Here is a 14,945-nt window from a genome sequence, read left to right on the forward strand (position 1 = left end):
GGTTGGCCTCCAACTCACAGTGATCCTCTTGCTTCAGCCTCCTGAGTGCGGGGGTTATAGGCTTGCAACACCATGCCTGGCTGAAGGTTTTTATTCTGATAGAAATATTTATCCCAGAGTATTGAATCTAATTTTACCTAAGCAAGGCTTGCAAGTATAGATTCTCTTTCTCTCTCTCTTTGGAACCAGGGATAGAACTCATGACCTCTTGCCAGGCAAGCGCTTGTACCACTGAGCTAAACCCCCAACCCCAACAAGTATAGATTCTGTACATTCAGCAAACTTGACTGTGGATACAGGGCTATTACACAGTCAAGATCGGGTCTATCTTAAAGCATCTTATAGCTTAACAAAAAAGCAGAATGAAGGGTCCTATGGAGACAAACAACCTGTTAATCGGGTATGATAGCACATGCCTGTCATTCTAACACTCTGGGAGGCTGAGGCAGAAGGACTGCAAGTTCCAGGTCAGCCTAGGTAATTTAGCAATCTAGTGAGACCCTACCTCAAAATAAAAAAGGTGGAAGGGGGAAATCAGTGGAATGTAGCTCAGTATCACAGTCCTGGGTTCAATCCCCAAGATTACCAAACAAGACAAAATAAATGAACAAAAATCCCAGAATGATGAAGATGAAAGCACATTAAGATGGGAGTATATTGCCTTTAAAGAGTTAGGAAAGTAGATTTTTTTCTATACATTTTCTTTAGTGAGGAAAGTAGATTTTTAACCATATTCCAAAGTCAGCTTTTCATAAAAACTATCTTTAGGGCTGGAGATAAAACTTGTGCCACACTGGCACAAGTGCCTGTGTGGTAAGCACAGGGTTCTGAGTTCAATTCTCAGTACCAAACCAAACCAAACCAAACTCCAACCCCAACTCCTCCCTGCCTCAAAAAAGCAGTGGAAATTTTATAGAGAGAACTGATTGAAGAAGATTGCTCTGATGGTCATATAGTAAGTGACTTGGAGAAAAACTTTGAGGAATGAAGAACCTAATTGTGGGACAGTATTATCACCCAGAGACTATTTTCTTTAGTAATAAGGGAAATAGGGGCTGGGAATTTAGCTCAGCGGCATAAGTGCCTGCTTTGCAAGCGTGTGGCTGTTTGATCCCCAGTACCACCAAAAAAAAGAAAAACAAAAAGGAAATAGGCAAATACATTTTCAGATTTTTGGTTGACAAATGAGAATATGAAAATAAGGAAGGCTGGGTGTGGTGGTGCATGCACTCAGCATCCCAGCTCTCAGGAAGCTGAAGCAGGAGGATCTTTTTGAGTTCGAGGCCAGTGTGGGTTACAAAGTGAACTCAAGGCCAGCTTGAACTGCATAGTGAGACCCTATCTCAAAAAGACAGAAAAGAAAAAAAAAAAAAAAAAAAAAAAAAAAAAAAAAAAAGAAGAAAGGTAGGCCTGGTGGCATATGCCTGTAATCCCAGCATTTGGCAGAAGGATCCACAAGTTGGGGGCCAACCTGAGACACAGAGAGACCCTGTCTCAAAAAACAAAACAAAAAAAGAAAATAAGGAAGAATAAGAAACCAAATGGAACTTGTGATAGAAAAAATTATCTTTATTTAAACAAATTAAAACATGGTGAAATGCCAAAGTAAGAGTTGTCATTAAAACTTGACAGTTAAGATTTTTCTTTTACTGTGCTGGGGCTTGAACCCAGGGCCTCATGCATGCAAGGCAAGTACTCTGCAACTGAATTACATTCCCCACTCCACAATTAAGAGTTCCATAAAGCTTAAAAAAGACTGGAAAATAAATCTTTGGTCTGCTGATTCTTTAATCCACTCTTCTCTATCAGTTTTTCTGACCTGTAGGAAGAAAGAAGATTGAGATAGTCTCATTTTGATATGAGTACTATATGAAACACCTTAACTTGAGGTGAGTTAACAGCATTTCAGATACAGCCCTACACAGCCTTTCCTTCCAAGTTTAATTTGAGGCCATTAGGACTTCCCCTCTATCGTGAATGGAGGAGGAATTTAGAATAATATGACTTAATTTTCTTAAGAAAATTTTGGCTGTTTTAGGTTTTTTCCTCCCTTACCCGTACTGGGGGTTGAACCCATCACCTTCACACTGACCTATACCCCCAGATTTTGCTAACTCACTAAGCTGCCCAGGCTGGGCTCAAATTTGTAATCCTCCTGCCTCAGCCCTCTCAGAGTGTGGGGATTACAGGTATGTACCACCATGCCCAGCTATGTTAGTTAAAAAAAATTACCTTTTTTTTTGTCTTTTATTGTTGCTAGGGTTGTTATCAGCCATAGCCTCTTTTTTTAGGTCTCTTGAGTCACTATAGGAGAGGATCACAAGAGGAAAGTTAGTTGAAAACCAAAACTGGAGAATGTTTAGATAACCAGTTATAGGAGATGAAATTATTTTTATCAAACATATTTGATGTTACTAGGTGTCAGGAATTTTTTCCCCCTATTTTCTGTTTTGTAAAGTACAGTTTACGCCTTCTTCCTGTGTATGCTGTGGGTAATTCTATTAACAGCTCTTAGAACTCTTGAAAGTTCCTTTCAGGTTTGTTCGGTTGGGGATCCTGACCTGGTTCTTTCCCTTTCATATACTAACGAATTGTTCTTTTTTCTTTGAAAATCTTACACAGCATCAACAACATTATGTATGGGGCTCTTTATAGAAATACAGTGCAAAGTGGACCCATGGAGAAGAAATGGGAAGTACTCAGGGGCACCCCACAGATCTTAGTATTTGAAGCTTCGATGTCTGCTGTGCCCATGACCTAATGCCCATCTCACTTTAGAACCCAGCTCTAAAAGTATTCTGTTCTCCAATCTGACAATGAAAATGTAGCTTATCTCACCTTTCACAAACCAGGAGTTTTGGAGTAAAAGTCTTAAGAATGAATGGAGAAGAGTGATGCATGTTACCTGGAAAGAAGGAAAGGAGGAGTAGGTGACACAAGTACTAAGCACTTCTGTAACATTGCAGAGAAGACTCCCTGGCCGCAGCTGTTGAGCCCTCCTTCTGTAGTTGTCACTGGGAAGTGGCTGTTCTTCCAGGGACCACTTTCTCACTTCTCTCATGTTTAGGCCTGGCAATGTGACTAGTCTGCCAATGGAAAAGGAATGAAAGTGTTCTGGGCCGAGGCGCCTACTTCATTCTTTTGTGGTAGCTTTGAAAGCTAAAAGTGGACGGTGGCAGCAAGATGAAAAGACCATTTGCCTTTGATTCTCCATCCCTTATCCAATACTTGTACTGGGATTTATACAAGAAAACTTCTGTTGTGTTAAGTCACCACATTGCCTGACATGATCACCCATACCTCTAATCTTGGCACTCAGGAGGCTGAGGACAGAAGATCACTGGCAGTTTGAGGCCAGTCTGGGCTACTTAGTGAGTTCAAGGCCAGCCTGAACTAATAGTGAGAACTTGTCTCAAAAAAGAAAAAAACAATCCACTATATTAACATGGGTTGGAGGTTATGTATTATAGGAGCTAGTGTTGCTCTAACACACGTACCTTTATTTTGTGGTGGTGGAGGTTGAACTTAAAGAGTTTTATGCATGCAAGGCAAGTGCTCTGAACTACACTCAAGCTCCTGTTTAATATTAAGACCAACTGTGAGGCAGTCTTTTATAGATGAAGATATATCTTTACTTAAGGCCACAGCATATTGCTGAACCTAGATATGACTGAAAGCCAGTGAGAGATCCATTAAAACACTTTGCATTGTAGAGACAGGATATTACTTGAGATAAGTGATAAATTCCAAACTTTCAAGTTCCAGATGTGGGTAATCAGAATCATTTTTTTCCAGTACAGGGGATTAAATCCAGAGCCTTCCCATTCAGCTAGTTTTCAGGCTTTTCTGTTTTTTTATTTTGAGACAGTCTAAGTTGCCAAAGCTGGGCTTGAGCTTCTGCTCCTCCTGCTTCAGCCTCCCAGCATATCGGGATCACAGGTGTGTTGCCTCCATGTTCAACTTAAGAGTAGAAACTGTTATAAGTGAACTCAGATTTTTAGCTAGGCTCCTTTTTACTGGGCTAACTCTCCAGAGTCAGGTGAAATTCTTAGATTTACTAGTAGGATTGTTTAGTGAAGGATTTTATGGAAAGACTATCAACATTTAATTATCCAGGGCTCTGATTATTAGCTATTAAAGGACATAGAAATCAGGACTTCATTCATAATTATGCTCACCATTTCACCCTTGCTCACCTACATTCCAGACAATCGGGTCAGCAATCTGACTGGCACCATTAGAAAGTTTTTCATTTAATTCCAAACTTGTAGAAATAAACAAGGGAAGATTAATTGGCTCTGAAATGAAAGTAAACCAGGATTTAAAGGAGTAGAAATTTCATTTTGTATATTATTCCTCTGTTAAGGCTTCCATAGTTGTGAGAGATGGTGGCAAAGGGAAGAGCAGAATTTAATGCTGCTTACCTGCTATCAAATGAAAAGCTTACCATCATCGATAGCAGTTCTGCAGACACAGTTAGCCTCATGTTCCTTGAGTCTTTTGATTGGAACCACATGACAAGCATTATACTTGCAGTTAGCCATCTTTTTAGCTATGTTTGGATTTTTCTAGAAAGAAAAAAGTTCTTGTTAGATTTTGCTTGTATTCTACTCTCAACTCATTACTGGAAATGCTTGAAGAACTATCATATTTCAATGTTAAGAACTACCAGGTGCTATATATGGTCAGAAGCTTTTGTTTTCAACTTCAACTCCTTATATTTTCAGCTTATTTTTTTCCCCTCAAGGGATTTTTGTTCTTATCAGAAAAACTAACCTTTTTGCATAACACCAGGTGGTACTGTAATCTGCTAGCTGGCATCTTGTGAGTTGGGATATAAGGACATATTTTTAAGGCTTCTGGCTCCATGAGGCCTAAAGAGCAGGAACTGTAGGTTGGCAAAAAATTGACATTTTAGATTAGGGTAGTCTTGTCATAGGCCTATTTTCTATTTTTGAAAGAAAAGTAGAGTGAAAGATATAAGGTATCTCAAGTTTCACCTATGAAAATTTTGAATTACTAAAGCAGTAACCTAGCTGATTAGACAATAGAGGAAATTTATTTTCCACTCCTTGAAAGATCAAAATTTTAATAATAGTACATGTATTATAGGTTGTTTTAAAGAAAGTGTGTGGCTCTTAAAGAGAGTATTAAACAGGGAGGAATCTTTAGAAAACTAATAGACCTGGGACGAAAAACAGTGCTTAACACTGTGAATTAGAATGTTGGAGAAAGCAAGGCTGGGATAGAAAGTTCCTTTACACTGCTCAGCATTGCTTCCCTTCCTTCTCCAGCTTTCTTAAATTAAGCTTTTTGGCAGGGAAAGATGCTAATTGTCATATATGTCCACCTTCGGAGGAGAATGAACAGTACAATTTTCAGGTTTAGACTACTTTATAGTTACTTGAGAACATCAACCCAAAATCTTTAAGGTTGTACATATTAATATATGGAGACTCTTAGAAGTGAACTAAAAATACAACATCTCAAATGTGCTACATTTTTTACTGCCAATAGGAGGCCTACTTTTTCCTATGACTAGCTGTCTTTATCAGTCCTAATAGGCATTAATTTCAAGGATTCCTAAGTTTCCAAGCAATCAGCTACAGCTGAGATTCTGCATCAGGATGCATAGTTTGATGGGGAGATGGGAATGGGTGGGTGGAGATAAAGGCAGACTGGCATAAGTAGTAAGGATAGAAAAGTTCCCTAGAATATCCCATTTCAGTTCTACTTTGTATCATGCCGAGGGCATAGACAAAGGGCACGGAGCTAGACTGTTAAATGTTAGATTTTCCTGAGGGCATTTTGGTGATTAAATCTAGGGCTTAGACTCAGGTAGCTTTTAGGGATATAAGCCAGGGTAGTTCTTTAAAGCTTTCACTGCATATGAATGACTGTGTTAGAGCCATGACTACTTATTATAAAGTGAATTGGCTTTTTTGGAAAATAAAGTCCTCAATATAATCCAATATTGTATATAATTATTCTCAGGTTCTTAAAGATAATGAAAAAAGGTCTACAGATACAATTTTCAGATGATCCCAAATCCTTATGTTAGCCAGCAGCCTAGAAAAGTATGAATTCTGACCAGAGCAACAAGGCTAGTCTTAAAGACTGTTTCAGAATAGACGGTAACAATTAGTGACATTGGATTGTTCACCTAATTATTATGGTGATGACAATTATTATTTTGAGAAGGGATCTTGCTAAATTTCCCAGGCTGCCCTTAAATTTACAGTCCTCTCTTGTCAGCCCCCTGGGTTGCTGAGATTACAGGTGCACACCATCACACCCAGATTCACCTAATTACTCCCATGTAGGGAAGCCAAGACCATCATGACAGCCATGTGTGTGTTTTTCTTTTTAACCTGGAATTGAATTTGGGACCTCACACTTGCCAGATAGGCACTGCACCACTGAGCTAAATCCCCAGTCCTGAAGACTATGTGTTTTAACATAGGTCAGTTTTGTCAAAAGTATTTTGACCTTGGTGCCACTTTGACACTTAAACCTGCCCTAGAGGATCTGGAGACCTACCTGATCTCAAAGTAGTGTCAAGACTCCTGAGGGAAGTGTCCCTGGAAGAGGAATATGATCCTTCTGTAGGGCACACAAGTGGAATAGATGAGTATTTGAAGTGACAAAGCACAGTACCTTTCAAGCAATGATGGGAATCAACATGTTGTTCAAGCTCTCTGTGTAATTCCTTACCTCCCACCATAGCTTTTGTAGTTTCTCAGAGATTTGGAAGATTTTAATGTCATGATGAAATCTTTGAAAAGTGATTCTCAGTTTTCTTGGGAGTAAGAATCATTGAGTAGTTTTAAAGTGACAGATGCTTTGGTGTCACTCTAGAGTGATTGGATCAAAATCTCAAGAGTGTAGTCAAGCTGAGTGTGGCTTTAAAAAGGCTCCACAGGGGATTCTGGTTTGCAGCTGGGGTAATGGGTTTTGCTCTAGGGTAAATACCTTTAGGAGGGTTCTTCCAGTTCACAGTAGGATCTGCTACATAGTCTTTCCAATAACTCCTCTTAAGACTTACCAGTTGGCACAATCAGTCCCATATTGAAATTTGGCCTTTTTTCCTTACAGAATACCAAAAAGTCACATAAAAAGCTCACTATAGGGCTGGGGATATAACTCAGTGGCTCAAGTTTCTGCCTGGTAAGCATGGGGTTGTGAGTTCAATCCCTGGTACAAAAAAACAAAACAAAAAACCAAAAAAGCTCATTATATACTTATAAATAAAAATTTACTTTATTGTTGGCATTCCTAATGTACTAGGCCTTGAGCCAAATGTTTACATTTGTCAAATCATTATCACTTCCACCATTATGAGGGATTACCAACATAAATAGATTAGGCTACTAACTTATAATGAGCAGCCTGCAGTTGCAAAGCTAGAATGTGTTTGAACAGCATTATTAGTATTGTTTGAGGTAATGCATATAAAGCACTAAAATATTTAGCATATAGTAAATAACTAGGTTATTGTTTTGTATATACTAATTATTTAATACACAGAATAGACCCATGAGATAGGAGTTATTAATATCTCCATTATACAGGCAGAGAAATTTGGTCAGCTGGTGAATCATAGAGGGAGAATGTAACTCAAACTACTTGGCTCCAGAACCTGGGCTCTTAGCCTCCAAGTCATAAGGCTTAACTGTCTGTACTCAATTATGTTTGAACCCAATCCTGACAGATACGAAAATGTGAAACTTTCCTACCGAGTAAAGGAGAATACGTATTTCCAGGCTGAGGCAATCTTTCACTTTAGTAGGGAGTGTAATATGAAAGGGGAAATTAAAGAGAAAATCTGATTTAAGATGTAAAATAAGTGATATAAACCAAGAGTTCAGAAAGGACTAGACTTGGGAGTATTGGAATAGATCCTGAAGACTGAATAGTGTTTGTGTCAGTAAGAGGGAACCATACCTAAATGAAGGCAGAAAGGAGCACAGCACATTTACAATAGATAGATAGAGTACACAGTCCCTTCTATCGATATTAGGGAACCACACAAGACAAGGTTGGGCTGGGATAGAGACTCTTTGATAAGAGATTAGGATGAGAATAAGAAATACAAGTACAAAAAATGAAGAGAATGATACTAACCCTGAGAAGGCTGGTCCTGTTCTACTGCCCAGCTGCCTAAATGTTGACCTCCTTACAGATTTCTCTTTATGTTCTCCCACCAAGGTAAAAGACCAATAGAAATCACACAAGCCTCTTTAGTAGGTTCCAGGTTTCTTTGATTTCAGCAGGTGATTCTGATTTTAAGGGCCAATTTTACATTATTCCAGAGTCCTAGTTTTTAGGGACATAATCCAGAAAATAAACTGGAGGATAGTCTCTTTTCCAAAAATTCAAAGTCTCCCTTCGAGATGTTTAAAATTTAACATTTTAACCATGGGCACCTGAGGCTTCTTTAAAAAATATAGTCTCAAAAAAAAATGTTTTCTTGAGAGCAAACACATGCCTTCAATAATACTAATCAGTCCTGACTCCCCGTTCCTACTTGCCTCATCACCAGGGTTTATTGGAACAATGTGACAGCTCTAGATTTGGAGAAATGGGAATAACTAAATAGCAGAGAAAAGGTATTGGAAAAGACATGAATACAAAGATGACTATCTGATTTTGAATTTTTCCTAGGGCCTTTTTTAGTGTGTGTTGTGAAAGGAACTTAAAATGAGTTACAAGTGTTCTTGAGTTAAGGGTTAAGGTTTGGATCAAATGACAAGAATATTTTAGTGTGAAATTTATTCAGTCCTCTAAGATTTAAAGGTCATTAATTTCCTCTTGTTAATCTTGATTATTTGGTTCTTTTTCATGGACTTATATCTCAATGTAATCATAATAACTCAACAAATAAGCCAGTATATTTACTGAGTGGCAGCTGTATCCAAGAGGTATTGTTTCTAAATCAGTGCTTTTCATCATGTGTTCCCTTGAACTTTTGTAACAAAACCTCTTATGGTACATATAAAATCAGATTTCTGGGGCTTCCATTAAACTACCTATCTGAATCTCAGAGGACAGGGATTGACGGTTTAAGAATCACTGTGCTAGAACCTTGGAAGAATATAAATATTAGGAACAGTTCCTGTCATTAGGAGAATATGTGGTACTTAAAGAAATAAGACATCTACTTAAAAATATAGTAAGTCATAATACACAAAATTGTATCTATTTGGGCAATGTACAATATAATATTTGACATTGGTAGGGGTAGATGGGATTTGATCTGGGTTCTAAAATATTGATGGGGCCTAAGTTTCAGTAGACACATTCTTGGTGGGGACATAAAAGAGGGAAAGTATAGCAATGTGTGGGGTGGGATATTACATAACTTGCTGGTATGGTGTAGAACTTTTTCCAGGACACTTGTGGAAGGTTAAGATCAAAAAGATTGGTGCCACTCTATAGTCTTGCAAGCCTGTCCTTTTCTCTGCCACCACCCACTTCACAGCCCTACCAAAAGACTCAGAAAGAGGAAGTCTCCTTTGCTGAGTGTGCAAGAGGAAGCACAAGGGGGCCAAAAAGGGCCGTGAGCCATAGTGACTGCTGTTGCCCATGAGCCAATTGCAGAGGCAACAGGAAGACTTGTGCACCAACCAGCCTGAGTTCCTCCGCCCGCAGGGTGTCACCACCCAGGCTGAGAGTGTTTGGGCAGACCAGACATTGCTGTTTGGATGATCCTCTCCCTCGGTGGCCATCATGTCTTTGACCTCTGCCTACCAGCATAAATTAGCAGAGAAGCTCACTATCCTGAATAATCGAGGTCAGGGAGTTCTCATCCGTATGTACAACATCAAGAAGGTAAGTAGGAGCAACAGAACGGGTATAATTCTACTGTCGGTAGGACTGGGACGCCTGGAGTTGGCAGGTCCAGAAGTTAGACTTCCCTTACTTTTTCCCCCACTCTGACTGGCCTTAAATTGCTCAGATTGTGTAGGCCAGATGGTTCAGGAGGCAGAGAAAGGCTTCTTTTTAGGGGCTCCCTTTTCTAGGTCTGATTTTCACTCCAGGGATAGCGCTTGCTTTTTGCTGGAGCTAAGGGTTAGGGTGAGGGTGGCAGGGAGAAGAATTCTGAGTGATCTGAGCAAAGGTTTAGAATTCTGGGTCTTTTTATTATATATTGCTGATCCCCCACACTCTTGAGATGATCTAAAAATTGAGTCTGCAAAAACCGTCTCATGGAAGCAGTTTCCTTATAGGAAAAACAAACTTAGATTTCTAAAAGGTAGATGCCTCTTGAGGCACTGTATCTTAGACAACTCATGCTCTATTTGTGTATGTTGTATAGAATGGAAACTGTGAAACTGGGAGAAGCCGGTGACAAGAGGGGGTTCAGGGGCCCGGCAAATTCATAGGAAGTAAAGAGAAAGATGGTACGTCCTGGAAAAGATGATAGAATGTGGGTGCGAGAACTTCTGTGTATTTTGTAATAAATCACTAGAAACATGGTTTCTCTGTCCCCGTGTCTCTAATAAATGCCCTTTGGGATAAGATATTTATATAATGGGTGGTGTGTCACAAATTCTAACTTCTGAGCAGTCGCTTGCTCACTGCTTCCGGCTTCAGTTGAAGGGCAGGGAAACTGTTTCCTCTTTGTGCTAGGGCCAAGCAGATGTTATGCTTTACCTAGCAAGACAAGATTCCCAGGTTTAACTGTTTGAAAAGTAAAAAAAAAAAAAAATTCCCAAGTTGTTAGTTAGCTCTTAGTTGGCTTACTGTCCTGGGACTTGTTGCTGATCTACTCTGATACTGTTATAGTTAATTCCCAGATTGTCTTTCTTAAGAAACTGAAAATGAATGATGCAGGAAGAAGTATGTTTCTGAGGGGCAGGAGAAAGTGTTGAAAAACAGTTTGATTTATCTGTGCAGACTTGTTCAGACCCCAAATCCAAGCCACCTTTCTTAGTGGAAAAGTCCATGGAATCATCTGTCAAGTACATCAACAAGAAATTTCCCAACATAGATGTCCGAAACAGCACGGTGAGAACTCAGTCACTTTTTCCTTGTATCTCTGAAATAACTATGCTTGGATGGCTCACTTTCTCTCCTCTGCTTCTCTTCTAGCTTGGCAGGGAATGGAGTAGCCTTCTTTCAGTTTTCCTAGGCTCACTCTTAGAGTTTCAGGTTGAAGTGGAGATTAGGTCTTGAGAATTCTAGGATAAGATGGAAGTCTCTTAGGGTAAACTGGAGTAAAGCATTACCCGTTTCTCCATTGCAAGATTCACAAGAGTGCTGTGCTTGTAGATGAAGATAGCTTACCAATCCAGCAGCGTGAAAATATTCGATTGTTGTTGCTGTTTCCTACTCAGTGTTTCCTCACTACTTGTTGTAGAATTATGCATCTACCAGCATATCCCTTATTCTCCCTTATTAAATGTTAGCCCTACATGTCTTACCTTACTGACAGCATCTTCTCATTCTGATTCTTTTTACTTTTTATAAAAATAGTAAGCCTTGTGCTGGGCGTGGTAGTACACTCTTTTTTTTTTTATTTAAAGAAAGATTAAACAAAACAGAAAACAGGTAGAAATAGTACATATGTTCAAAGGAAAAAAAACAGTAAGAAATCAGTAGTTGATGTTGTCATTTTACAAATAGTTGTTCAAGGTACAAAAATGGAACATATAAAGTGGGAATTCAAACAGAGAGACTGCAAAAAGTTCTAATCAACTGTCCAACAAAAACTTAGTAACATGGTTGTCAATCCTATACATTTAAACATACATGCAGTTATCCATATCTTCATTTATGTTTAGATTAAACAAACTAAAGCAGGTTAAAATCATTCTGAACAAAGAATAACAGTATTGCTGGATTTCACATCATGACACTCCGTGATCAGCCCTGGGTACTGTAGTGTCTTTTTTAAAAATTTAATTTAAAGAAAGACTAAACAAAACAGAAAACGGGTAGAAATAATACATAATTTCAAAGAAAAAAATAAATGGTAAGAAATCACTAGTTGATGATTACAGATTGTCTTCTTACAAATAGTTATTCAAGATACTAAAGTGGAGCATATAAAGTGGGGATTCAAACAGTGAGATTGCAACCAGTTCTGTTCAACTATCCAACAAAAACTTAGGAATATGGTATTTAATCCTATACACTTAAACATATATGCAGTTACCCATATCTTCAATTATGTTGACTTTGAATAAATCCGAGCAGGTTAATATCACTCTGAACAAAGAATAACACTATTGCTGGGTTTCACATTATGACACTCCAGGATCAGCACTGGAGTCTCCTTTTCTTCAAAGTATCTGTTCATTTCATCAATTGTCATAAGATCAGTTCTCATAAACTGTTTATAGATCCTACACATGCATGTATCTTAACATGTATTTTTTTTTTAATTTTGAAAGTAGTAAAAATGCAACAACTCAAGACAGAACAAAGCCAATCGAGACAATGCAGTGAAATTGATACAGGATTTCACAGTAGAATACTGGGATAGTAGTAATAAGTACTATGGTATATCTCTTTAACTTAACAACAGCTGTCCAGTCAATTACGTATTGTAAAATCAAACCAAAAATAGAACGTTGTAAAACCAATTGAGAATACTGAATAGAGCAAAAGAAACATAACAAAACAGTGAAAACAACCTATGCCTTCAAACAGAAGGAAATCCCCCATATTTGCTATACTGCATATGGTCATCCTCCCAAGAGATGTTGAAACATCTATCCCTAGTAGCTAAGGGGGGAGGGGGCAGGTGGGAGAAGGGTGCTTGATTTTCAGATCGCCTAGCAGTAGGCTCACAGGTAAAGGTTCTTCTCCAGGCCCAAGCTGCAGACCAAGAGGGCGGGCGAATAAGCTGCCTGAGTCCCTCCATGGCTGGATCTCTGGAGCTAGTGCACTCTTATAATCCCATCACTTAGGCGTCTGAGGCAGGAGGATCACTGCAAGTTCGAGACCAACCTGGGCTACAAAAGGAGCCTGAGGTCAGCCTGAACTGCATAGTGAAACCCTGCCTCAAAAAGACAACAACAACAATAAAGAAGTAAGTCTCTTCAGCTGAAAGAAATCATGAAATTTTGCCTAATTTAGCCCTCTGTGTCTAGTCAAAATCACCTGCAATCATAGCCTATGTAGAGACTTTATCAGTTTAAGGAGACTATTGGAGAGGCTGTAGTTCCTCTGTCAGTTTATTTCAGTTCTCTAAGAATGTTTAGATATTGTCTTTGTCCTCAAGTTACTTTGATTAAGTCTTTTTATTTAGCATTTTTTGTTTTGTGTTTCTCTCAGCAACACTTAGGACCTGTACATCGAGAAAAATCTGAGATAGTCAGATTCCTCACCAGCTACTACCAGTCATTTGTGGATGTCATGGAATTTCGGGTGAGCTGTCTCTAGCCCAAGTTTCCAACATGATATGATCTTTCAGAGATGATTTTTTTCTTAATACAGATTTTTGAAAAAATAAGAGAGGTTTACCTAGTGGAAAAATATCTAAATTATAATGAAAGCAAATTGTGGAATAGGGTATGATGTATTATATCCTAATAATTTTAATTTTTGGTGCTGTGGATTGAGCCCACAATCTCACATATGCTAGGTTCTACCACTGAGCTACACCTCAACCCATTTTATTTTGACACAAGGTCTCATTAAGTTGTTTGGCTTGTCTTCAACTTACAGTCCTCCTGCCTCAGTCTCTCATTGATGTAGGATTATAGGAATGTGCTTGGCTCACGTTTTGAATTTTTCTTTTTTTTTACTGGTACACTTTAGCTATGTATAAAAGACAACATCCATCATAGAGAATTTATACCTGAACATGGTATATCTTGCTTCATTTTTCCTATTCTCCTCCCCTCCCTTCAAACCCTCCTCCTCTTTTCATTTATTTATTTTTTTGGTTTTTTGGAGACAGGGTCTCACTATGCAGTTCAGGCTGGTCTTGAACTCACTATGTAGTCCAGGTTGGCCTTGAACTCACAGCAATCCTCCTGACTCAGCTTTCTGAGTGCTGGGATTACAGGAGCAAGCTACTAGGCCTGGATTTTCCCTCTTTAGTTACAAAAGCTTTGTTTTCATTTTTTTTCTATTCTCTTTATTTTCTTATTCCTTTTTTCCTTTTACTCTCCTCCTAGTCTTGGCCCCCTTCTCATTTGAACTTTTTCTTCCCCTTTCCCAATATATATTACATATTTTGGCCCTTATTTACACTTTCAAGTTCTTACACCAGAGAAATAATGTGGTATTTAAACATGTATGTCCAGTTTATTTCACAGTCTCAAGGTCTGTCTATTTAGTGAGAAATGTTGCAAACTTCTCTTTCTTTATGGCAGAGTAGTTTTCTATTGAATTTAAAAAACCCTACATCTTCTACATTCATTCCTCATTTGATAGGCATTTGGGCTGTTTCCAGTTTTAGCTATTATGAACTGTGCCACTATAAATATGGATGTGCATATATCATTGCTTGATGCTTTTAATTCTTTTGGGAAGATACCAAAAATGGGATCAGTGTTTTGAGAAATCACCACACTGATTTCCACAGTGGTTTTACCAGTTTACACTCCCACCAACAGTGGAGAAGGGTTCCTTTTCCCTACAGCCTGTCAGCATTTGCTACTGATTATTTTCTCAATAATGGTCATTCTTTCTGGAGTAAGATAGAATCTCAGCATTGTTTTAGTTTGTATCTCTTGAACTTGACCAATGATGTTGAACATTTTTTCATATACTTATTTGCTGTTTCTCCTTCTTCATCTGAGAAATGTCTATTCATTTCAGATGCCCAATTTTGGACTGAATTTTTAAATTTAGGAGGTCTAATTTCTAGGCAAATGGAGGTATCTTGAGTCTATACTCTTAACTGAAATAAATATGACCATATTGTAAATACCATATTGTTTCTCTGGTGTGAAACCAAAAGTATAAATAAGGACCAAAAAGTATAA

The 14,945-nt window shown here is 38.4% G+C and overlaps 2 protein-coding genes across 2 annotated transcripts in view; one reads left to right on the forward strand and one right to left on the reverse strand.

Moving 5' to 3' along the window:
* Positions 1-1,527: 1,527 nt before the first annotated feature.
* Positions 1,528-8,216, reverse strand: LOC101787806 (gametocyte-specific factor 1-like). The gene is made up of 8 exons (XM_063254209.1): positions 8,125-8,216; positions 6,541-6,603; positions 4,777-4,888; positions 4,448-4,568; positions 4,197-4,298; positions 2,839-2,905; positions 2,233-2,304; positions 1,528-1,819 (listed from the first exon to the last, which is right to left on the reverse strand). The coding sequence occupies exons 3-8, from the start codon at positions 4,867-4,869 to the stop codon at positions 1,747-1,749; spliced, it is 528 nt and encodes a 175-aa protein (XP_063110279.1). The 5' UTR covers positions 4,870-4,888; positions 6,541-6,603; positions 8,125-8,216; the 3' UTR covers positions 1,528-1,746.
* Positions 8,217-9,638: 1,422 nt separating this feature from the next.
* Nckap1l (NCK associated protein 1 like) overlaps positions 9,639-14,945 on the forward strand; it is a 52,851-nt gene continuing 47,544 nt past the window's right edge. Inside the window, exons 1-3 of the mRNA XM_063254887.1 lie at positions 9,639-9,831; positions 10,900-11,010; positions 13,285-13,377. Coding sequence (XP_063110957.1) covers positions 9,730-9,831; positions 10,900-11,010; positions 13,285-13,377 — 306 coding nt within the window. The 5' untranslated portion in view covers positions 9,639-9,729. The remainder of the gene's footprint in view (positions 9,832-10,899; positions 11,011-13,284; positions 13,378-14,945) is intronic.

Source organism: Cavia porcellus, unplaced genomic scaffold, assembly GCF_034190915.1.
Source record: "Cavia porcellus strain 051 isolate PalLab524CR breed Dunkin Hartley unplaced genomic scaffold, mCavPor4.1 scaffold_8, whole genome shotgun sequence".
Taxonomy (NCBI): Eukaryota; Metazoa; Chordata; class Mammalia; order Rodentia; family Caviidae; genus Cavia; species Cavia porcellus.